The sequence below is a fragment of the Enhydra lutris genome, unplaced genomic scaffold, assembly GCF_002288905.1.
Source record: "Enhydra lutris kenyoni isolate GAN:26980312 unplaced genomic scaffold, ASM228890v2 scaffoldscaffold24, whole genome shotgun sequence".
In the NCBI taxonomy this organism is placed as follows: domain Eukaryota; kingdom Metazoa; phylum Chordata; class Mammalia; order Carnivora; family Mustelidae; genus Enhydra; species Enhydra lutris.
Window position 1 is genome coordinate 31,087,485 of NW_019154108.1, and position 24,881 is coordinate 31,112,365.

General features: G+C 52.4%; 2 protein-coding genes across 3 annotated transcripts in view; one reads left to right on the top strand and one right to left on the bottom strand.

The window, feature by feature from the left end:
* Nucleotides 1-863: 863 nt before the first annotated feature.
* LOC111150706 (coiled-coil domain containing 185) lies at nucleotides 864-2,672 on the bottom strand. The gene has a single exon (XM_022508248.1). It carries the CDS (start codon nucleotides 2,670-2,672, stop codon nucleotides 864-866), a length of 1,809 nt encoding a protein of 602 aa, XP_022363956.1.
* A 14,355-nt stretch (nucleotides 2,673-17,027) lies between these two features.
* LOC111150894 (sushi domain containing 4) overlaps nucleotides 17,028-24,881 on the top strand; it is an 84,606-nt gene continuing 76,752 nt past the window's right edge. For both annotated transcript variants that reach the window (XM_022508576.1, XM_022508575.1), the window contains exon 1: nucleotides 17,028-17,169. In XM_022508576.1, the coding sequence (XP_022364284.1) occupies nucleotides 17,028-17,169 (142 nt within the window). The remainder of the gene's footprint in view (nucleotides 17,170-24,881) is intronic.

Here is a 24,881-nt window from a genome sequence, read left to right on the forward strand (position 1 = left end):
TCCAAAACATGTCACAGAACACCAGTTTCATGGAGTGATCCGAGGAAAAAGGGGTTCACGGTTTGTGTAAAACTCTAGGTTCAACAATTAAATTTCTTTACTGCAGGCCTTCTCAGAGACTTTAAAACTTTCAGGTGCATTATAAACACCTGAGGGGATGTAGTATGCACTTGTTTACAGAAATCTACCCCCACTCACCCATTCATACAATCTCTTTTCTATCTTGGAGATTTCTTCTGTCTAGTATCTCACATCTCACCTTACATTGATTATTTTATTTGTCATCTCTCAAAGCATCCCTTGGAAATACCAATTATAATTTGTAAGTTCTGGGACAGGAAGAGACTTATGACCCAGAACTGAATCCCCTCCTGCAGACTTTAGTTCCTCAAAAATGGGCCTGGGGGTGCCTGGGTGGCTCAGTCCTTAAGTGTCTGTCTTGGGCTCAGCTCATGATCCCAGGGTCCTGAGATCAAGCCCGGATATCGTGCTCCTTCCTCAGCCAGGAGCCGGCTTCTCCCTCTCCCACACCCCTACTTGTGTTCCTTCTCTCGTGGTCTCTCTGTCAAATAAATAAAATCTTAAAAAGAAAAATGGGTCTGATGTGTGCTCCCAAGGTTACTGAAGAGCTAATATTTTCTATTTAAATCGAAACTTTGATCACAAGTCATTTTCTTAAAACTCCCAAATTTTTATCCCCAACCCTCTCAGCTCCCCGCATGAATCAATGAACTTGTTCATGAGAGGAACGTGCAGCTATTTTATATACTTTTTCAAATCAGTGTTCAGTTATAATCAGATTATAGAGGGCATCCATTGCCCCCGTCTCCCTCACCCCTGTGTGGGTCCCTGGTGCCCGGCTCTCAGCAGCCCGGTGTCCCAGCCCCGCGCTGGGTCTCACGCGCCCTCCGGTTCAGGAAGCTGCTGGCCAGCGCGCGGGCGTGGTCTCTTCTGGAGGCCCTGGAGATCTTCTGGAACTCCTCGAAGGTGGCGTCTTTTTCCCGGGAGATCTGCTCCATCCTCTGCTCCTTTTTCCGGATGGCCTCCTTGATGCCGGCGATGTGGCACTTCTCCTCCTTCTCGGCTTTCAGCTTCAGGATGTGATGGTTCTTCTCTCGCAGGACGCTGAGCTCGTGGATGTGCTGCACCTTGTCCCTGATGTCCCTCTGGACGTTGCTCCTGGCCTGCTGCCCCTTCTGCTCAGCCAGCTCCGCCAGCAGCCGCTTGTGCGCGCGCGTCTGCTCCTCCACAGCCTGCGCGCGCCGCCGCACCTGCTGCAGCCGCTCCTCCGGCTTCTGCGCCCTGTCCCTCAGCTCCCTCGGGCGCTCGTGCAGCAGGCCCTGCGGGATCTCGTGGGGCCGCTGGGAGCTCTGCTCCAGGGACAGCTTCCTCAGGAGCTCCTCAGCCTTGGCCTGGCAGTCCAGCAGGACCTTCCGGGCCTGGTAGTTGACGAGGGAACTGAGGTTGGTCTCCTGGACCTTTTTCTGGGGCTCCACGGTGGGCAGGCTCTTCCGGTGAGAGCTCTGCTCCAGCTTCTCCTGCGGCTGTGGGCAGTCCTGCTCTCGCAGGCCCTGCACCATCCTCTCCGGCTCCTGCAAGAGCAGCTCTCGGGTCCTCCTCCGGGGCGCACGCTCTGGCTCGGCCACCGCCCGGGCTCGCTCGGGTTTCTCTCGCAGCGCCCTGCACGCATGCTCGGCAGACCCGGGAGCGCTCCTGGCTTTGCCGTCCCGCCGTCGGACACGCTGCTCCTTTTGCCGCCACTGCTCCTGGCTCTCCTGCAGAAGTAGCTTGCGCTCCCTCTCCAAGGTTATCTGCACCTTCTGGTCTGAGCGCTTCAGCTCCTCCCAGGCCACCGCCGCCTGCTGCTGCAGCTCCCGCATCCTCTGGGCCTTCTGGAGCCGGGTCAGCACTAGGGCCACGATCTTCTGGTCCCTGGAGGACATGACCGCCTCCTCCAGCTTGCTCTTGAGCATCTGGGCGTGCGGGCTCTGAATCTCTTTGCTGGACACTGAAGGCTGGGAGAGTTGGCTGGCTAACGACTCCAGCAGATCACTGCTGTCCCTCTTATGGGCGCACACGCATGCCGACTGCGCCCTGAATTCTTGAGATGGCACGGAAGACTTCTCTGAGGGAGCCGAGGACAGGGACCAATGACCTGGACCCCTGCACAACGGCACCGCCCACTGGTCTCCACTCTGCGCCTTCTCCACCCCGAAGATCCCGCTCAGGGGGGTGTATGCTCCCTCGGGGTAAGGCGAGGGCGAGTCTCCCTGGGCCGGAGGGCTGTGCTGGTGGGGCGGCCGCCGCCAGGCTGGGCTGTGCGCGCCGCCTCCGGGCTGAGGCTTGGGCCCTGGCTCGCCCCAGGCGTCCTCTAGGTGCCGGCCTCGGGGCTTGGGCCTCCTGGAGCGGTCTGGGGGCCTCGTGGCCACCTCGGTCAGGCTGCGGCTTTCCCTTGGCGAGTGGGAGCACCTGCGCTGGCGAGGCCCCGCGATGGGCGCGCAGCGCGGGTAGGGCCAGGGCGCCGCGACCTCGTTCACCTCGCCCGGGGTGGTGGCCCCCGAGCCCAAGCACGGCTCAGTCCCAGCTCCGGGCCCACGCAGCCGTGCAGCCGACGTGCGCTTCCCGCCCGTGGCCAGGACGCAGCGCGGGGAGAAGCGGCCCAAGCCCTCCATGCTCGTGCCCGGCGTGTGAGCGAGGGTCCCGGGCTCTGCGGAGCTGGGGCCTCCCCCCACCCCCGACCCCCGCCCTACGACCCCCGACCCCCGACCCCGGGTCCGCGCCTGTGACGCTCTGCCCACTTCACAATGCTCCTCTACCACTGGCCTTCCGGCACCTGCCTGGCTAGGGGGAGGGGACTGCAGGAATCGGGGGCCCAAAAGCTGAGGGGGCGCTAGGAGCTCCCAGTATTTCAGGCAGGGACTGACCTCGCATTTGTATACCTTCAAGTAGCAGGATTTTAAAAGAACTCTGGTGAAGGGGTCATTCCAGAACGGAACTCGGGGGATGGTCGTGGTGCCCTGTATTCAAAGTGAGCGGAGGCTGGAGCACATTCACACACTTCCCCACCTTTTTGCCGGTTTAAGTTAGCAAGCCCCAGTATGTTTTATTTACTTTTAAAAAAAAAAACTTTAGAACAGGAAAAAGACTAGTCTATTTTTTGCCTAGTGTAGCAATTACTGCTTTTGTCAAAATATGAATGTTGTGTGCACACTTCTGAAATAGCATCAGCAAATTACCGCTGAACCCACATCCATTGTTTTTAGTCCCTTTTCTCCAGTTTTGCGAGATTATTTTTCCTTGTTGTTTTAAAAAAAATTTTATTTTACTTTTTCAGTGTTCCAAGATCCATTGTTTATGCACCATACACAGTGCTCCATGCAATATGTGCCCTCCATTACACCCACCACCAGGCTCACCCAACCTCCTACCCCCCCCCTCCAAAACCCTCAGATTGTTTTTCAGAGTCCACAGTCTCTCATGGTTCATCTCCTGCTCCGATTTACCCCAACTCCCTTCTCCTCTCCATCTCCCCATGTCCTCCGTGTTATTCCTTATGCTCCACAAGTAAGTGAAACCATATAATTGACTAATTTACTCATCATAATCTCCTCCATTCCTGTCCATGTTGATACAAAAGTTGGGTATTCATCCTTTCTGATGGAGGCATAATAATCCATAGTATATATGGACCATATCTTCTTTATCCATTCATTCATTGAAGGGCATCTTGGATCTTTCCACAGTTTGGCGATTGTGGCCATTGCTACTGTAAGGGCCTGGTTGGCCAGAGGGAGTCATTTTGTGTTTATGTAGTGAACTTAGATTGACCCTATGTAGTAAACTTAGATTGACCCTGCCCCTCCCAGAGGAACTTACTTGCAAAGCCTAGATACAAGGGCGGGTCAGGCCAGGTGAAGACATCCAATCAGTTGGGCGCGCATATTTGGCCGCGCATATATCTACTAGGGTAAATTGAAATTCAATTGGCCACCCGTGTGTTACCTAGCATTTTTTTTTTTTTTTTCTGTGTGTGGCAGACTTAGCATGACTGTGCAGTTTTTTCTGTGTATTGCAATCTCATTGGCCACCTGTGTATAGCCCGGCTAAACTACCTCTATAAAAGTTAGTCTGTGAGGCTGGGAGGGGTCGCCTCTTTGCAAGAGACGGCCCTGACCGGTCAGTTTGATTCTCGATGCTTGGTGTGAAATAAAGCTTTGCTTGACCTTCGCTTTGTATCAGTCTCGCTCCTTTGATTACGGACCCTAACAGCTACTATGAACATTGGGGTACAGATGGCTCTCCTTTTCACTGCATCTGTATCTTTGGGGTAAATACCCAGTAGTGCTATTGCAGGTCATAGGGAAGCTCTATTTTTAATTTTTTGAGGAATCTCCACACTATTTTCCAAAGTGGCTGTACCAGCTTGCATTCCCACCAACAGTGTAAGAGAGTTCCCTTTTCTACATATCCTCTTCAACACTTGTTGTTTCCTGTCCTGTTAATTTTGGCCATTCTAACTGGTATAAGGTGGCATCTCAATGTGGTTTTGATTTGAATCTTTCTTATAGCTAATGATGATGAACATTTTTTCTTCTGTCTGTTAGCCATTTGTATGTCTTCTTTGGAGAAGTGTCTGTTCATGTCTTCTGCCCATTTTTGACGTGATTATCTGGTTTTTGGGTGCTGAGTTTGAGGAGTTCGTTACAGATCTTGGATATCAACCCTTTGTCTGTAGTGTCATTTGCAAATATCTTCTCTCATTCCATGGGTTGCCTCTTTGTTTTGTTGACTGTTTCCTTTGCTATGAAGAAGTTTTGATCTTGATGAAGTCCCACAAGCTCATTTTCACTTTTGTTTCCTTTGCCTTTGTAGACGTGTCTCGAAAGAAGGCACTGTGGCTGATGTTGAGGTTACTGCCCATGTTCTCCTCTAGGATTTTTATAGATCCCTGCCTCATGTTGAGGTCTTTTATCCATTTCGAGGTTATCTTTGCGTACGGTGTAAGAGAATGGTTGAGTTTCATACAAAGCTGTCCAATTTTTCCAGCACCATTTATTGAAGAGACTGTCTTTTTCCCACTGTATATTTTTTCCTGCTCTGTCAAGTTGTGGGTCTATATCTGGACTCTACTCTGTTCCACTGGTCTGTGTGTCTGTTTTCGTGCCAGTACCATACTGTCTTGGTGATCACAGCTTTGTAATATAGCTTGAAATCATGCAACGTGATGCCCCCACTTTTGTTTTTCTTTTTCAACATTTCCTTAGTGATTCGGGTCTTTTCTGGTTCCACACAAATTTTAGGATTGTTCCAGCACTTCGAAAAATGCTGGTGGAATTTCGATTGGGGTGCATTGAAAGTTTAGATTACTCTGGGCAGTATAGACATTTTAACAATGTTCATTCTTCGATCCATGAGCATGGAATGGTTTTCCATCTTTTTGTGTCTTCTTCAGTTTCTTTCATGAATGTTCTGTAGTTCCTCGTGTATAGATCCTTTACCTCATTGGTTAGGTTTATTCCCAGGTATCTTATGGTTCTTGGTGCTAAAGTAAATGGAATTGATTCTCTAATTTCCCTTTCTGTATTTTCATTGTTAGTGTATAAGAAAGCACTGATTTCTGTGCATTGACTTTTATCCTGCCACATTACTGAATTGCTGTATGAGTTCTAGTACTTTGGGGGTGGAGTCTTTTGGGTTTTCCATATAAAGTAACATGTCATCTGGGAAGAGAGAGAGCTTATTTTTCCTTGGTGAGGTTCCCTAAGGTCCAGGGAAAAGCACTGTATCTGATCCTGGAAAGGTGAGTCTGAGTGTCTTTGGCCACTCTCCACCTGTGTGGTCTCTGGCATTCTGGAAAAGGGGAATGGAGGAGAGGAGCTGTCCTGAGGGTGAGATAAAGTTGTCCCTAAGGGCTTTGCACTTCAGTGCAGTAGTAAATGTTATGTTGATGTCCTGAGAGGCCTCAGTTAAGAATTGTGAGACTTAAATGAATATATGGGCTTACAGAAGTTTCTGCAGATTTCCCAGCTTAAGAAAAGAATGGAATTAGGGTAATTCCATATTCATCCTGTGCTGTGGGTCTTGGCTATGCTCCTTTGTCTGGGGTACAGTGGGGAAAAGTTCTGGGCAATATTCTCCAAATATGGTCACTCCTTACAGGAGAGGACTAAGCAGGACCCTGTGAGTTACCAACTTTGCACCAATCCTCCCAGGCAGGCCTGGTAGGAATTGATAACATGTCCTTAAGACAAATCTGAGACCTGGCCATGTACCCACAGTGCAGCCTCAGAGGGACCCATCAGCACATTTGGATGGGAACAGAAACCCAAGATTTCTGTTGGTGCTACTTATATCATCGCCAGAAAAATGCCTTTGTGATGTGAATTTTTACTAAGAGGTGACTTAAAAAAAAAATCAAATTCCATCTGAAATGGAATAATTTAAATTAAGAGCTATTTAGGTATGAACTGAGTCATGCTGACACCCGAGTGTCCTAGCTCTAGTTAAAGCTTTGGAAAACACCTAGAAACTTTTCTGCCTGGAAATCGGGCTGCAGCCAGTACCAGCCGCTTCCTGTCACTGCAGAACAGGGTTATGGGGGACGGAGCACAGGCATCCAAGGGCCAGGAGCCCTGCCAGCAACCCGCAGAGTCCCCTCGACTGGATGCTTCGCTGCTCAAGTTCTGGCTTCTTCATCCCTGCTGGAGATCGTCCGTGGATTTCAGCTCCAAATATCACTGGGAAAGGGGAGTTCCGTCCAGTAAACACTGTGCTTTGTTCTGTAAAGCAAAAATGAGTTAATCCATGAAAAATGCTTACAGCAGTGCCTGGCATGTGGTTGCTGCCTGATAAATATTAGAATTATCTTTATGATTATTCCAAGAGGAGTAAGACTGTAGCAGTGTAGGGATGAATGGAAAGACCCAAGTTTGGCACAAAGCCAGGCCAAGAACCCAAGGAGTCAAATTCCCACTTGTGGGCTCTTGGCCTCTTGCTTCCCCCAGGGGGTTCTCAGAATTCCTCGTGGAGCTGGAGATGGCTCGCCACCGCCCCCCCCCCCCCCCCGTTGCTGACTGAATGAAGGGCACAGTGTTAACTTGATCGTGGCACAGGGTTAGAAGGTCATCTGGAACCCTTGCCCAACACGTTGCCAGAAGAAACACATCTGGGGCAGATGTGACAAGTGGTTAGTGACTTTAACAGAATCCCTAGAGGAGAGAGACCCAGTTCAGAAGATGAGTTCATCTGGGTTGTCGGTCTGGAGGGTTCCACGCAAGGCGCTGTTGGTACGAAAGTTAGGGGCAGTCGGGATCCCAGGTGATGACACCAAGACTGTGGCCGCGCCTGGTTTCCATGAGGACCTCCATGTCTGGCTGGGAGCAGAGCTTCCCACTCCAGGATTGTGGCAGCTGCCGTGGGTCCCAGGCCAGGTGGGCAGCTTTGCAGCCCAGAGGCCTCTGTCCCTGCCCCTCCTCTGCCCCTCTGCCCCCAGAGCAGCTCACGCTTTACCTGTTCTACAGCCTGGGGCTCTTGGTAACACCCCATTGAGGAGAACTGAAGTTCTCCTTATAGAGAGGGCTGAAAATCTACTGTGTAGACAACAGGGAGGGGCCCAGAAGTGTCTGGAAACTGAAAGAAGTGACCTGAGTGGGTCTATATTTTGCAACTCAGCCTGGCAGCAGTGTGGGGGGCAAACTGGGGAGAAGTGAGGATTGGAGAGGGACCAGTAAGGAGATCGGTTCAGTGATCCAGGTGAGCAAAAAGGAAGGTGAACCTGGACAGGGGCTGGGGGCCAGGAGGGGCCAGGTCAGAGGTCGAGGGACCAGGACCTGAGGGTCTTCTCCTCCTGGAGAAGCCTGGGCAGGAGTGAGCGGCAGTGACCAGCTCCATGGAGCAGCAGTCTTGGAGAGGAGGTACTTGGAGATGAGGTACAACAGATAAAATGCCTGGAAGGGACTGGACTGAGGTGGGGGAGGAGACACATTTCCTCTGAGGGCTGCCAAGGAGGCTAGAGAGCTTGGAGCATAGCAGAGGAGGGCAGGCATTGGATGGAGCCCTGGAGAGATGATGGGCTCCTCCCCCTGGAGCAGATGAAAGAGACGTTTTCCTAATGCTAAGCTGCCAGGCATTCCTCCATACTGCAAACAATCAACTTTCTTTTTATTTGGCAGGAAAATCCCCAATGCATTTCCCTGGATGCCCCAGAATTTGGGCCTTCTGCCAAATAAAGATCTGGGACCCCTGTTTTTCATTTGTTGGAGTTTTGGAAAATATGGCAAACATGCTCAGACCGCACAATTCAGATTAATCTCGGAAATGGGAGTATGCTCTACGTGCTTCCTGGGAAGCTGGCTCTGGCCACTTCAAGTTCTCTCTCAGCACCACTCCTGGCTCTCGGAGCTACTTTGTGGGTGGTTCCAACTGTCGAGTGTTCTAGAATTCACGCTGGAGTTCAAAAACTGACTGTGAGAGTACACCAAATATCTCAACACTTTTGTATACTGGTTACTTGAGATGCTTTTTTTTTTTTTAAGATTTTATTTACCTATTTGACAGAGATCACGAGTAGGCAGAGAGGCAGGCAGAGAGAGAGAGAGGGGAGAAGCAGGCTCCCTGCTGAGCAGAGAGCCCGATTCATGGCTTGATTCCAGGACCCTGGGATCATGACCTGAGCGGAAGGCAGAGGCTTTAACCCACTGAGCCACCCAGGCGCCCCGAGATGCTATTTTTTTTTTAAAGATTTTATTTATTTATTTGAGAGAAAGAGTGAGAGAGAGCATGAGCAGGCAGAGGGAGAGGGGGAAGCAGACTCCCCGCTGAGCGGGAAGCCCAATGGCAGGCTCCCACCCAGGACCCTGGGATCGCAACCTGAGCTGAAGGCAGACGCTTCACAAATGGAGCCCCTTAAGCGCCCTAGATGCTATTTCAAACACAAAAAGGAACTAAAGAAGATACATTATTGGGGTGCCTGGGTGGCTCAGATGGTTAAGCGTCTGTCTTCGACTCAAGTCATGATCCCAGGGTCCTGGGATCGAGCCCCAGATCGGTCTCTCAGCTCAGTAGGGAATCTGGTTCTTTCCCTGCCTGCTGCTCCCCCTGCCTGTTCTCTCTTTCTCTCTCTCTTAAATTAAAGAAAGAAAGAAAGAAAGAAAGAAAATACATTGTCAAAGTTAATTTTGCATATTGCTTGTTTTAATGTGGCTACTAGTAAATTTAAAATTGCCCCATATATAATGTATATCATGGTATATTTCTATTGCATTGCTTTGAGATCACTTTTTTTAAGAAGATGATTTTTGGGTCCAAGGTGTTTTTCTCACTGGCTGGATATGAGGGTAAATTACGAATTTTCCAAATGCAGCTTTGGAATAGTTTCACAGAAATTCAGTATTTCATGCCTGCCCCATGTTTTCTTCACCTCGCCCAAGAACACAGATGCCCCAGAGTTACAGTATCTACAAATACGGCACAGAGCCACTCTCCAAGCCCGCACGCAAGACACGGACGCGTTAACAATCCAAGAGCCACCAAAGAGTGAAGGAAAAACAATCTCATGTGAACACCCAGGGCGGTCAACGGAAACCTCAGGCTCATGCCCTACGAAGAATGAAAACTGTAGTCTGTAAACTTCTTTAAAAAAAGAAAATCGTGGGGCGCCTGGGTGGCTCAGTGGGTTAAAGCCTCTGCCTTCGGCTCAGGTCATGATCCCAGCGTCCTGGGATCGAGCCCCGCATCGGGCTTTCTGCTCAGCAGGGAGCCTGCCTCCTCCTCTCTTTCTGCCTGCCTCTCTATCTACTTGTGATCTGACTGTCAAATAAATAAATAAAATCTTTAAAAAAAAAAAAAAAAAAAAAAAGAAAATCGTGGGATACGAGCCTGGCACCATGAAAGTCAGGTTTCCATGGAGGCCAGCATTTATGCACGGGTGGAACCTTCCACGTGGGAGCTTCCGCGGGTGTAAGCAGGTGGAGTGGATGCGGAAGCATCCCTGTGAGCGCGGTCCCTGCCAACCCCGTACGGCTGCCGCGCAGGTGGGGCTGGCCTCCCGCGGGCACACACGGGATATACAGGGGGCACAGTGGGGCGCCCCGTGGTGGTGGAGTGAGGACTCAACCCAGAGCTGTGGAATCGAGTGTGGTCAAGGGGGGCAGGAGAGGATTTTAAGCATTGGCGGTGCAGGGGCACTTCAGGATTTTGATGGTTTTCCCATTTGTCACCTTTGTGCAATTAAAAGCAGATGGTAATTAGCCAATTCTTGTGAAGAAAAGAAAGAGTCAAAATAGCACTTTCCGAGCTAATGGGGACCCAGACACACAAAACGGCACAGTTACTTACTTTTGGAATCTTATTGGAAAGAGTTTGTAATGCTAAACATCCAGAGAGGTTTTTCTGGTAGAAACGTGGGGGGAAGAGTTGCACATCATCACGTACCCGATAAGGGGTCACTTTATCATCCTCAAGAGAACAGGCATTTTGTTGAAGTTTTTCTGAAGTTTAAGTCTGAAGTTTAAGTTTGTTAAAACTTAATAAAAAGCATGGAGTTTTTAAAGTCTGTCTTTCCCTCCCCTGGTTGGTTACAGTTGAGCCTGGGGTTTTTAACTTCAAAAGAAAAGTGTTTTTCAGGAAGCTCTGAACAAGGGAGGACTGCTGTGCCATGGGGGTCTGGCCCGGGTGGTCCACTGGGTCTGTGTGTAGCATAATGCCCGTGCACGTGAGCCCTTTGCTGGAGTTAGCAGCTGGGTGGGCACCCTCGGCCCTCCCCTGCCCCCCAGTTCCAGCCCGGGCACCCACACGGAGAGCTGGGGCAGGGTCTCAGCCAGGCTACTGACAGCAGGAAGTGGCCAGAGGCACCTTGGTCTACCCATCTGGGTCTCTACATGGCCACTGTTCTGGGCAACATCAGTAACTGTCCCCCCCTCCACACGGAACGGGGCTTCTTCTTGAAGTCTTGGTCCCAGGGAAGCCTTCTCTGACCTCCCTGACTGGATGGACATCCCACTGAGAACTCTCATCCCCACTGAGGACAGCCCCATGACTGCACCCACCCCTGTCCTTGGTGGTACCAGGTCCACTGCAGGGCTACATGTGGGGGCTCTGTGAATATTTACAAAGTCCTCTGCCAGGAAGTCCCCCGAGAAAACGTCCCCATCACTCACTGAAGCATGTCCAGTGCCTGCTTTGGCCACACTGGTTGTGTTTCTGAGGAAAGACATGCCCTTCCTTCATTCAGCTGATAATCATCCTTGGCGTGATGATGGATGTGAAGATTAAGACCTTGTTCCTGCTCTCTGTCAACTTAGAGATACCCGGTAGATGGCAGCCATTTCCAGAAGAAAAGTCCTGAAACATCAGGAACGTCCCAGGTGAAGGACATCCTTTCTGGGGTGGAAGCATGGGGAGTGGGGATGAGTCACGGCCGGTATCCCTCTGTGGAATGTGTGCTCCAGGAGGGCCAGCATCATTGGTTTGTTCCATCCTGGATCTCCATGGCCCGGAGAGCATCTTCAGCACTGGGACGGAAGATGTATTTCCCAAACGAATAAGCAGATGCCATGTGTAAGAGCTGCAGGGTTAGGTTTATAAGGGAGCTGAATGAATGCTGGGTGAACGTTGAGTAAGTGGTTTGTGCTGCGCTGATGGTGGCTTTAAAGGGAAGAATCTTAAAACAGGAGACAAGGCAAGGTGATAGATGAGATGGAAAAAAAAAAAAAGTCAGGAAGATAACACTTTTAATGTAATTAACCCCTGAAGGTCTTTCTGAAAGCACTACCAGAGGCTCCTGAAAGCCACGAACTTCAGACAGCTAAGTGGCTTTGTGCCTGTGTCCCTGAGTGACCGCCATGGAGGAGCCGGACTTTACCTCCGAGGTCCCCTTGCTGCGCATCACCGCCCCAGGCTGGCGGGGAGAGAGGGAGCCATTCCTGTGGCCTTGGCCCCATCATGTCTCAGCTTGTCCATTAGGGAGACACGCTTAGATGGGGGCTGCAGGGCTCCCCCAAGTGCCTTCCCCTGCACCAGGCTGCTCCCAATTTCCCACCATCATAGAATACCTGCCATGAATGTGACCAGTTAATAAGAATGGGACCCACCCCAGCTGCTTCCCAGGTGTGAGCCTCATCGTTTAGCTACCAGAGCTGCTTCTGGGAGCTGAGGCTTGGCCTGCTGCCCTCCAAGAGGCATGCACGCTTTAAGGGAGCCCATGCTTTGTGGCTGTGCACTGTGGTTGGACGCACAGATGGAGGAAATGACCTTCAGGCAGGAAGAAGCTTGTCCCACTCATGGTTTTCTAGAAACAGGAGTCATGGAAGTCTCAAGGAAGTCTCAAGGGACACACAGGGCAGCCCCAGGTGGCCGGGAGGCGGGGAGGCCAGGGGTGGGCCAGAGTGTGAGAACCTGTAGAGGCGGTGGTGGGGTGTGTGGGCTCTGGTTTACTAATCTCGGGGAGGGGCTGTCTCTCCATGGTCAGCAAGGCCCCGTGTCAACATGTCGGAACACGGAAAACAAAGACGTGGTTAATGGCAACTTATGCTCCTATAGCGGAGCATGGGCATTCCCTTTCCGCTGCGTTGTCCCCAAACACCCAGTTTCGTCACACTTATATTTGAAGCCCGTGTGACGCGGGTGAAGCCATATCTGCTGTCATTGTTGGTGTACTGTGATAGATTCATGATGCTGGGTGCTTTCCATGTACCTGCGGGCCAGTGGGGAACAGTCCCTTCCTGACTCCCCTCCAAGTTATTCACACAGGTCCTATGTGCCCTCCAGTCTTACATCTGTCCCATGACACTAACTGCATATTTATTTGTCAGCAATCTCCACGGACTATAGACTTTTGAAGACAAAGACTGTATCTTCTCCCCACCTGTAGCCTCCATTCCTAGAGCACCGGTGGAATGCATCAGTACCCAACAGGACACTTGGCATGACAGCCAAGTGAGTGGGAGGTGACTAGATGCACTCCTCCTGTTCCCCACCCCAGGCTGTAGCTCTTCTCCTCTCAGAGGGCGCATCAGGTTCTTTGAAAATTCTAGATCTCCATTCAAGCATGGCTTCCATGCAGAGCTAGGTTAATGTTCTAGCATGTTCTGAGCTTTTTCATGGGTTGTGGTTAGATGTACATTTCCCTGGAGGTGCAGGATTCAGGAAACTCAGAGAGAAGACAGGTCAATGGGCTCCAGTCTCTGGTTTTTAATGTCAGGGAGAGCTTGGTAGGCACAGTCTTTTTTCCTTCTAATAGTAATTAAATAATTCGGGAAGACAAGTTCTGATTTCTCTACTGGGGTCCCAGTTATGTGCTCAGCCACAGGTGGACCAAACAGATGAGCACAGTTCTTGCACTGAGAACTCATGATCTAGTCAGAGGCATGGGCAGGCAAGCTCCCGTCACAGTCTGTGCCACGTGCAGTTGTGGAGGGATGGAAGGTGGGTGTTGGAAAACTGGTGGTCCATATCTTGGAGGTGATGTCTTGTGGTGAGGGTTGAGCCTCAGGGATAATGCAGGAGGGAGGCAGAAGGGACCACAGGGCGTGGAGTGGTGGGGTGCGTTGGTCAGCCTGATGCTGGACATCAGGTCTTATGGCCCCTTCTTGTTCAAGACTCCTGCTCGCAGATCTCCCATGGCTTCTCTTGCCACTCTGAGTGAAAGCTGGACCACAGCCAAGGCCTCAGAGGCCTACTTGGCCAGGTGACTTCTCTGACCTTCGTCCCTGGTCTCCCTGTCACCCACCCACTCCAGCCCCCCTGATGTCCCTCCTGTTTCCTGCATTTGTCTCTTCTGCCTGGAAATGCTTTCCCGTACAGAAAACTGTATGGCTCCCTCCTTTACCTCTTTCAGGTCTTCCCTTGAAAGTACCCCCAGCTCCCCTGTTTATTTAAAAAAAATCCCACCTCTTTCCTCACACAGAACATGGATGGACTGGAAGCTCCCCCTGACCACACCAGGCCCCTCTCTTCTTTCTGGTCACCTGGTTGCCTGATGAAGACGACCTTCCCAACTTCCCTTGCAAGCAGGTACATCCTCGTGAGCAGGTTCCCGTGAGTGACTGGTGTAACTCACTCACCTGGAAGGAAATGTTGGCCTTAGGCTTCCCTTCTTGACCACTTTCCTCAGGCTGGGACCTGGACATGCCAGGGATCCGGCTACAGCTATCTGCACGAAGACGTTATCTTAGGGGGAGGGCAGAGCAATGATGCAGAAGGTATCCGGGCCCCTGAGTGACTCTGTGGAGCAGAGATGCGGAGAGAGGAGTAACCAGTCCAAGTGACTGTGTACTGGATCGCTTCATTACGCTGACTTAGCCTGGACTTCACCTCCATCCCTCCTCCACCCATTCCCCAATTTATGATTTATATTTATTATATATCTATCATATTACATATTTATTATTCTGCCCAGCACTTAACAGCTCCTGACAGACCCAGTGCTTTCCTTTGTTGGCTTAGTGTGTTTTCCTTCACCGGAACGTAAGTTCTCAAAGGGCACGGATGTTTTGTGTTCTGTGATCACTTTCTCCTCCCCAGTGCCTTGCACAGCATCCTGTTCACAGCTGGTGCTCAAGTAACACATCCTGAATGAAATACTGTTGGCTACTGAAAGTGAAATTATAGTTTTTTTCCCCCAAAAGAGATTCACTAAGTTTTGAAAAATATCTCGTAGTGGGCAGGGAGAGGCTGGGGGATGGAAGGGAAAAGTGAGGGAAAATAGCACAGGGACCGCAGAGTTGAAGTTGGGCCGCTGCACTGTGGTCAGTCAGGGACATGGGCACAAGCCACTCCCCTCATGCTGGGGAGACAGGCCTCAGGAGAAACCAAACGTGTTGACACCTTGATCTTGAGTGGCTGGCCTCCAAAACTGAGAAGATAGACCTGTCTTGGGCATGACCCCGCGAGGGCTACGTGGTTAGGGCTGTTTTAGCAGACCAACACAAAAGGTCCTGTAGAAAACTCACCAGCTGGGGTGTTGTGGTGGCCACCCTAATGTTTGTTTTTCTTATGTTGCATGAACAGAAGCAAATTATTCAGAATAACTTCTCAGTTGCATCATGTGCGGGTCAGAAACTATATTTGCTGGGGAGGCTTTTCTAAGAGAGGTGTTGGCAAATGTACCAGGCTCCCTCAGGAAGTATTCCATGAGGCGGAATGACCGCTTATTAGAAATGTCAGGGGACTCCAGCATAGATCCCGTGTTTGGACCAGAAAAACGTGTGTGTTCCTTTCAATCCTGATGGTCTCTGTACAAATGGGTTGCGCGTTCCTTGAAGAACAGAGTTCAGTAGTATATACATACATATAGACCTCTTACTACGGTAAAAACATGTGCATGGTCAAATATTTCTCAGCTTTGTTGATTTGATGGCTTACTGAAGAAATAAAATGGAATAAGTATTCAAACGGCAGAGGTCAGTTATAGGACCTCCGAAATGTGGAATGGTGCCCAACTCAGATTCCAGAACCCCCAAAGTGAGACAGTGTTAGCAGGAATTAACTTGTGCCAAAGTCTCAAACCTACGGTGTGCAAAGCGGCCATCTCAATTTGACAAAGCCTAAACAAATAAATAAATAGAAACCCGATAGAATCGGGATGAATTTGCTGGTGGTATCATGAACATGGTTTTCAGGGCACAAACTGCTGCGGGATAACGGGGAGCCCCGGATGTGAATTGCCGCCTGCCTGCATCACCTCCTTAGTTCACCCCTCAACTAGAGGGAGACCAGCCTCCGGCGGAGCAGTGGGCGGAGGAGAAAGGGGTCCGGGGGAATGGGCCACCCCTATGCGGGTGCCGGGTTGTGCTCCAAGAGCCGCGGGGAGGCTCAGGCTACCCCCTGAGGACTGGGAGCCAACACCCGACCCCCTCGGGTTAAGGCCCACCCCTCCAGAGGCCTCCCTTCCCAGGGTACCCATCCTTCTCCAGCTGCAAGGACCGCACCCCTACCCCGCTCAGTTCCCCCGCGGGACAGCAGCTCCCGCGCAGGCGGCGCAGACGCTGGGAGAGGCCAGGGCAGCTCCAAGGCACGGGCCTCGGATCGGCGCCCCAGCGGATCCTGAAGGGCAAACGCCGGGGTGCCCTGGGAGGGGGAGAGAGTCTCAGCCGCTTCGGTCGCCACGCGGGCCCCAAAGGGACACGCGGAGCCTTCGCGGGGACCTAGGGCTGACGTGTAGCGGGCTCCCCGCGTGGGTGGGAGGCCGCCCCGCCGCGGGGCAGGCAGGTGCAGGCGCGCGGGATTCCGATTGGTCGCGGTGCCGCGGCGGCCCCGCCCCTCGCGCGCAGGCTTCGGCGGCAGGCCGCGTTCCCTTACGCGCCCCCGCCTGCCGCGCGCCCCCGCCGCCGTCCGCGCCGCCGCGTTCTCGAGCTCAGGTGGCGGGCGCGCGGCCGGGCCGGCGTCCCCACCCCCCGCGCCCGAGCGCCCCGGGAGCCGGAGGGGGGGGCGCCGGCGGGGGGCGGGCGCGGGCGCCGCCGAGGCTTCCGTCTGGCTCGCGCGGCGGCGGCGGCAGAGGTCGCGCACAGATGCGGGTCGGAGCGGCGCGGGGAGGCGGCGGAGGCGGGAAGGAAGCTGCCAGAGGAGCCCCGCAGGTAAGCGCGGGAGCCCGCGGGCCAGGGAGGGGCCGCCGCGCCGGGACCCCCCGCGACCCCGGGGCAGGACCCGGAGCGGGGGGGTTAGGTCGCGCGGGGACCCGCTGCCGCGCCGCGAGGTGCCCGAGAGTGACAACGCATAGGCCGGGGGAAAAGTGCGGGTCCAGCAGGAGACGCGGGGATGCTGCGGACTTAGCGGCGGCGGTCCCCGCGCAACCCCGGCCCGGCCGCCCCTCCCCCGCCGTCCACCCGCGCGGCGCCCGGCCGCGCTGCCTCGGGTTGCGCGCGCGGGGTAGGGGGGTGGGAGGTGATGGTGGGGGCCGGGAGGGGGGTTCCCGCAGGGAGGGGGACGGAGGAGGGGAGGCACCGCGGCCCCGCGGCCCCGCGGCCCAGGCACCGCCGCGTCCGCTCCTGATTGCAGGCGCCTGCGAGCCGGATGCGGTGCGTGGACGAAAGATGCATCATGGAATGAACCCGAGCCCGGGAGACGGATTTCTGGAACAGCAGCAGCAGCAGCCGCCGCCCCCTCGTAGGCTGCTGGCCGCTGTCCTGTGGATCCAGCTGGCTCTGTGCTTCGGCCCCGCACAGCTCACGGGCGGTGAGTGACCGCAGGGCCCGCGGCGCGGGGGTGGGCGCCAGCCGGAGACCACCCTCCGCCGGGACCCCCGGAGTTTCTCGGATGCCTGCGCGCGGCGCACTCAGGGCGCATGCACAGCCGCATGGTGCCTGGAGCTGCCCAGCGGCCCTCAGCCAGGCTCCTCCGAATGGGGCAAAACGAGCGGGCCCATTACCCTCACTTGGTTCGCGGGCGAGCCAGAGAGGGGGAGTGGGCACTTCTGTGCTGAGCGCGCGTTTGTGGGCCTGTGCCTGGTGTCGGAACCCTCAGCGGACAGGGACCAGGTGTCAGCTGTCAGATAGAAGCCAAGGCAAGTTGCCAACTCCCCCACCCCCCTTGTGAGTGTGAAAGGTCTGAGGAACGGGCTAGTCTGGCAGAGGGACGGGTCTGTTGGGAAGTTAACTTTTACCTCTGGAGGGCCTGAGTTCCTGCACGGCTGCGTGGGTGTATGGGGGCGGGGGGGGGGGGTCCACAGATGATCCCGTCAAGGGTGCTTCTGGGGGATGGCTTTGCATCTCCATTTCTGATTTACAGGGGAATGCGGTCGAGTGCATCCGTGGGAAGTGGGAGCTGGCTGAAAGAAAATGGAGAGCCTTGGTCCCCATCCCTGGCTGACCCTCTGAGTGTTGGGATCTGGGGGAGGGGGCGCTCTGTCTGCCTTGGTGGAGAAGAAGGAGGGAGGGAGTCCTGGCTGCATTTGGGAGCTGATTGCTGTCCCTTCCGGATTTCTGAGAGAGCTTGCTCATGTGCCCCTGTGAAAGGGCAGACTCATAGGTTTCCCAGCTGAACTACTGTTCATATATAAATAAATGATAATTGGTGGAAAAGCAGGTATCGATTGCTATGAATAAACCATTTCCCATTTAAAATATTGCTGTTTCAGAGAGTGAAGGTGAACAAGGAGAGACATGAGTGGAAAACTAGTAAAGGGGGGTGGGGAGGGACAGCAGAGGAATCCAGGTCTCAGGCATTGTGCGGAAAGATCTGGACGTCTGGAGCATGGGGGAGCTTTTGGGGCGTGCATGTCTCAGGATTTAGTGAGAGGATACTTGCTTCATCCTAGGGACCTGTTTTGGCTTTCTTTGGTTTTCTAACAGGGGGTGACTTTTGGGTGCTCTTAGTTCTATAGAAACATGTCTGAGGCAGGTGTCCTCTTCACAGAGGACATGGTCAAATGGGAGGTCAGGCCAGCCACTGTGAGGTCTGAGGGGCTCTGGTTGGCCCCTCCGTGCTGCTCCAGAGTTAGCTCTGCTTCTGGGGTGTGTGGGCGCAGGTGGGCAGGAGGGCACAAATGGGGCTGGGCCTCCCTCTTCTTTCATCGCTTTCCCCTGGTTCTAGCTTCGACCCCTCCAAGCAGGTCCATGCCATCCTTCCATCTCCTCCATCCATTTCTTCCACATAGGTGACGGATCATTGGGGTTCTCTTGCCCACTGTTACTGGACGTGTGAGCTTCTCAGACTGGGCTGTGCTCCTGGTTCTGCTGTTCATGTCCACAGAGATTCTTCTGAAGGATCTCAGAGCTCAGGGCACGGCCCAGCCCCCTGGGTTCACATTAGTCCTTTATCCCCTCTTCGGAGGGAGAAGACATCAAGCACCATCATCCAGGCCTTGAAGGAGAAGCAGGGAGGAAGGGTTAGCTGTTCCTTCTCAGGCACTCACACGCTGCAGAAAGGATAGCCACCACCTCTGTTCCACATTGCACTCCTTCAGGCTGCGAAAGTGATTTCTGGGGGAGTATTTATCCTTTCACGATTCCTCTATGGATAAACAGCTCAGGTAGAGAGGATGGGGGGCGTTCTGTGGAGTACAGAGTACAGAGACTTCTTTTCCAGGGCAGAAACTCAGGTGGAGGCTCCAGGATGGTAATGAAAACAAATCCCTTAATTCTAGACCTGTGCCTCCAAGGCTTTGATGTGTGTTCCATCACCTGGAATCCTACTGAAAGGCAGGCTCTCGTTCAGTTGTTCTGGGGTGGGGGAGATTCCACATTTCCTGCAAGCTCTCAGGTGATACGTTGCTAATAGTTCAAGGATCCCGCTGAGGAGCGGTGCTTTAGACTGAGGCGTCCTTAAACGTGTTGTTTCTGACCCCGGAATCACTCCCAGTTACCAAATGCAAGGGTCTAGCGGGGAGCAGAGGACTCCTAATCTTCCCGTGGTGCCCAGAGCAGGAAACCAGCCCTCCCAGAGTGCTTTCCTTTGTTTGTTTGTTAATCAAAAAGTTGCATGTTTAATAGATACTGTTCTAAAATGTGGACTTTCATTTTTGATGGCTTTCACTGGGAAAAAAAAAACAGCACAATAGTAAGATATGATAATCTGAGCTGGGAGGAAGGAATATGTGTCCAGTGCATGTAATATAGAAAAAGCCCAAACTAGATAGAGAGAAATTGAGGAGATAATCAGAGGAAGGGGGGAAAGAACTCTGTCACAAAGAAGCTGCTTTGTTCTGGAAAGGGAGACTCGCTTCAGTTCTCTTGAGTCCTAGGAGAGAATCCATGAGCCTGTGTTGGCTAGAGGTGACTTTTGGGTGGCTCTTTCCAGGTTGTCTTTTGTAAGTTAGGGAAAGGGACCTGCAGTTGGGGCCACTAAGACCAAATACGCTTAGAGGACTAACAGCTTGTTTGCAGGGAGACACAGGACCTGCTGTCCCCAGAGTCTGTGCGGAGTGTGGTTTCAGCTGCTCTGTCCCTGCAGAGACCTGCTGGGTGTTTACCTGCAGGGAAGAGGGCTCAGAGTTTGCTCTGTAAGTCCATTCCTGAAGGCAGATTCATTAGCCCATCCCTGTGTTGTCAGGAATGCGGGCGGAGCCCTGCGACTCCATAGCTTTGGGGCCTAGACCTTGGAAGCCTAGCATCCTCATCTGTAAACCAGGCATGGTGCTGCCTTGCTTCTGGGTTTGGTGTGTGGCTGGAAACCGTGTGGCATGTAGTAAGTGAAAGTGGATATGCCAGAATCTTCCAGGCCCTTGCTTTATTCATTCAAAAAATCCCAAGTTCCTATCCATACCCTGTGCCAAGCACTGATGTGTACACTGTTCTTTTACCTAGAACAACCCTCTCCTACTCTCTATTCTTTTGCCCAATGAACAAGTTTCACTTTAAAACAACTTTAAGTGCCATAGTCTCGTTCATATTTCCGTGGTCACTGGGCTGCCCCTCACCTGGGCTCTCACTGTGCCAAGTGTAACCCTCCCTCATCAAGCAGTCTCATCTGCTGGACCGGATGCCCACTGAAGGCAGGAACCGGACTTTAGTCACGTCTGTGTCTCAGGCGCTCAGCACAGCACGTGACACCCAGGACAGGCTCAGCTGATGCTGGCTGACAGCAAAAAGGAGCCCCACATTATTGCCACATTGTTTAGAAAATAATGACTCCCAGTGATCACTAAAGTGCCAGATTCATGGCTATCAAGGCCACTTTCACTTGGAGGTGGTCTGGGAGGTTGGAGGTGAAATCAAGAAAGGTTCTAGAGCAGAGGTGGGCCTTAGGCTGAGGTCTGAGGGAGAGATGGTTGGAGTGCTGCAAAGGGAGAGACACCTTGTGCGGAAGTGTGGGGGCAGTCACTTGCTTGCCTATTCAGGGAGAGTAAGGTTGACCTAGAACAGCAGATCCACGGGAAGCCAGGAGAGCAGGGCTGATCTAGAACAACACACCCGTGGGGATTCAGGAGGGTCAGGCTGATCCAGAACAGCAGACCTGCAGGGAGCCAGGAGAGCAGGGCTGAACTAGAACAGCAGACCTGTAGGGAGCCAGGAGAGCAGGGCTGATCTAGAACAACACACCCGTGGGGATTCAGGAGGGTCAGGCTGATCCAGAACAGCAGACCTGCAGGGAGCCAGGAGAGCAGGGCTGATCTAGAACAGTATACCTGCGGGAAGCCAGGAGGGTCAGGCTGATCTAGAACAGCAGATCTGCGGGGAGCCAGGAAGTTTGGGCTGACCCAGAGCAGCAGATCTGTGGGGAGCCAGGAGAGCAGGGGTGATCTAGAATGGCACACCTGTGGAGAGCCAGGAGAGCAGGGCTGATCTAGAATAGCACACCTGCGGGAAGCCAGGATGGTAAGGAGGGCGAGTGGGTTGGAACCCTGTTGTAAGGATCTTCGGAAACCGGTGAGGATTCTGAACATTTCCCTGCAGGCTATGAACACTTGATGAGGGGTTTAGGGCAGGTGTGTGATACTGTTGAGCTGTGCTTAGTTTCCTGTTTCTGCTTGCAAATCCCTGACCTGGCGCCCTCCCCCCACCCCCAGCTGCCCTCTCCATGTGTCAGGGTTACGGCCCCAGTGCGGGGAATGGGGCTTCTTGAGTTCTTGCTGTGGCCGTGGCATTGGGCTGCGTGCTTGCAGTGGGGGACGCACGCTTTGTCGGCTCACTGATTCCGAGATGCCACTCTCTCATTGGAGTCTCATCGAGAAGGTTTTCTCACCTGGCAGAGTGGGAGCTTTTCATGCAACGTGGTGTCTAAAAGTCATGGTTTCAAAGTGCGCTGGATCTGTAAGCCCGAGTCCCAACTTCTCAAGCTACAAAGTATGTGTCTTCAGCAAAAGGCCACCTTAATACATGGGAACAGCACAGAAACTCTTTCGATTTATCCACAAGGTGGAATCTGAGAGCTTTTGGAGACATGAGAAGGATTTCCTGCAGCAGGCAGCAAATCTCTCCGCTCAGAGGCCTGAGTGGTGAGGTGGAGGGGAGTACGCGATTCTCTAATTCCTGCAGGGTAGTGAAGAGCATAGGTGAAGATCTCTCTCCTGTAAATATTGATTGGATATGCAAAGAAACGCACCCACGGTCTCTGCCCCTGGCGTTGGAGGCGAATATCAAAAGCTTCCAAAGGCCAGGAGACTTGCCCTTTGGCCGGGAAGATCTGCTGCAGCACGAGGGGTGGTGTTCTTCACAGAGTCGCCGTCAAGTTCAGCCTCTGCCGTTATATCCACGTGGCTTTGGGCAGGTGCGCACCTTCTCCTTGGCTCAGTCCTTCCCATGTTGCTGACTCTCTTTGAGTCTGTGATTGCAGGAATGTGATGGGTTTTGACCTCGCCGTAAAGCTGATTCTCTGTCTCGCCTCTATGCCCTGGTCTTTAGTCTTTCGTGAGTGCATGCTGTATGCCCTGGGGATGCACAGCGAGGGGCCGAGGTCCTGCTCCCCGGGGAACCCAGCAAGGGAGGGCTGGTTTCTTCTCAGAAGCTCAGATGCAAAATGCTTGTGTCAAATGATTTTTTTCCCACATATATCTTAAATTCACTATAAAAGTTAGTTTTATATTGTTAGTGATGAGAAAGGTGATTTTTTCCAGGCTACTTTTCTCTGTCCTTGTCTTATCTTGCAAGTCCATTTGGTGTTTGACAACTGGAATAACTACACATAGCAACGGTACATCTAAATGGACCTTTGGGATCCTTGTCTCTGCCTCAGGGAAAGAAGAGGAAGAAAAAGCGCCTTTCTAATTTGTTTCCATTCACATTTCACAAAAACCGACCACAGCGTTTAGGACAGATACACCAAATACATAAGCTCCTGTCTCAGATATGCTGTTTCATCAATTTCCTGTTGTATTCTCACAAGTATGAGCTGTTTGCCTGTTGCCAAGCAGGGATGACTGGAAACAGACGGGGCAGAGTTTGGGGCTGGCCACTACCTGAGGGTTGGGTAGGTGTGCGAATCATCAGTCAGTGTGCGACGCGCTGGGACCCTGAGGGTCGTTTTGTTCTCAGACTCCTCCTTGGACCTCCTAAACATGGGCTGTGTTCAGTGATGGCGTGTCGTAGCCCACTGGATCCCCATGGCCCCTGACTGAGGCTGGCAGCCACTCACCCTTACTTTACAGACAAGGAAACTGAGGCACAGAAGATCAGCAGTCACTCGGTGTTGCCCAGCTGGTGAGTGAGGCACAGCGACCCAAATTATTGATTTTATTGCAAGCTTTTCCCATAGGCATGGAAATCCCTATCGCTAGACGCATTTTTTTAAAAAAAATTGTATTTCAAGGTGAGCATCCCTTTTTAAGCCACAGTTACCGAACATTTAGGGACTTTGGTCCTTCCCGCCCTGATATTAAAGGAATTGTTGTAACTGGAGAGGGCAAAACATCCAAGCAAATCAACCACACGGGACCCCAATCAAGACAATCAAGACAAAGTGAAGGCTGGAGTGCCTGAGCCTTGAGCTCTGAAAGGAGGAGGGGAAGCAGCCAGAAGCCCATGAACACCCCTCACCCCCGGGCAGCTCTGCAGCCAAAGAGTGAGGAGGCGGGCAAGGGGCACAGCACTGGTCTGGCTCAGCCTGGCCGAGGGGCACAGGGTGGGCCCACGGAGTCTGGACTCTGCAGGCGGCTGTTCCCCATCCCACCTTCTGCTTATTGTCTCTCCTGGTCCTCCGTGAGGCCCTTCTCCCTGTGATATGGCCAAGCACCAATAAAAGCTTCTGTTAATGGGTGATTACTGTGTTGTGTGCGCATGTTTTCACACGAACCTTACCCCGCCTCTGATTTTCTTGACAACCGGGTTAAAATAAGATTTTGATTTTTTCCCCCTCCTCTTTTTTTTTTTTTCTTCAATTTGAAAAAACATCTTCAGCAAGGTGGATCTCCTAAGGTGTACAGAATAGACAAAGCAGGTTAGGAGCCAGGCCTGTGGGTCAAGACTTTCCTCTGAGTCCTGTGGGCCCGGCTGGGCCACCTGTGTACCCAGTTGTGTGATGCAGATGATAATGGAGTTAGTATAAATCAAAGGGTAAAAGGGTAACTGTGCCCGAGGGTCACACAGGTGAGGAGACGCCCCCGCTGGAAGGTTAACTCTGAGGTGACAATAGGATTTGGTAGCTGATGAAAATTGAGACTGCTGTTTGCTGTGCAGGAAGACCCATTTGATGGTCCGAGCCTAAGACACTCAGTTTTAGGGAAGGATTTGGTCCCAACATTTCTTCTGCCTTGAGGAAAAGATTGCTTACTTCTGTAAGACAGAAGGAATTAGCCACTTAAGAAGGAAAACAAACAAATAATCAAGTTGCTCACAAAGTGGAATTAAGAGTGTGTTTTAAAATGGCTTCTTAATTGAGAGTATTATAATTGCTTTATTAATCTGCAGCAAGGTAAACTGGGAACATCAGAGAGAGGAAACAAAATAATTCCTGACGTTATTTGGGAATGACAGCGCACTTGGGAGCACACGAGCTGTGGAGCCTCCGTGGCTGCACTCTGGAGGGAAGGCCCCGCAGGCCCCAGGGAGGGGGGCTGCGGGCAGGCTGCGGGCAGACCACGTGCCCACCGGCCATGCACAGGCCTGGGCTCTGGGAACTGATTTTTGTTCTCAGAAGGGAGGGAAGCTGCAGAGCCCGTGAACTTGATCAATGATCAGTCATCATTATCCCAATAAATTGCGCTTTGCAAGAGGGAGGATGAGTAAGATCTTTTGGAAATGAAGGTATGAAAGTTTGACCTGGTTGTCTGATGTTTCTCTTTGAAATTGGTGACTTTTATCTCCTGGAATTACCAGCATGGGAGCAGAGCTGAATGGGGAGGGTCACTCAGGTACCATATTCCTTTTCCTCAGAGTAACAAAACACAGATCAAAAGGTCTGCCTGCATTTCTGAAAGATGTGTGTGATGACACTGGTGAGCTAGGAATGGGGAAGTTCTCTTCAGAAAGAAAGAAAATCCATTCTCGCGGTGGGTCCTTTCACATCTGTGCATG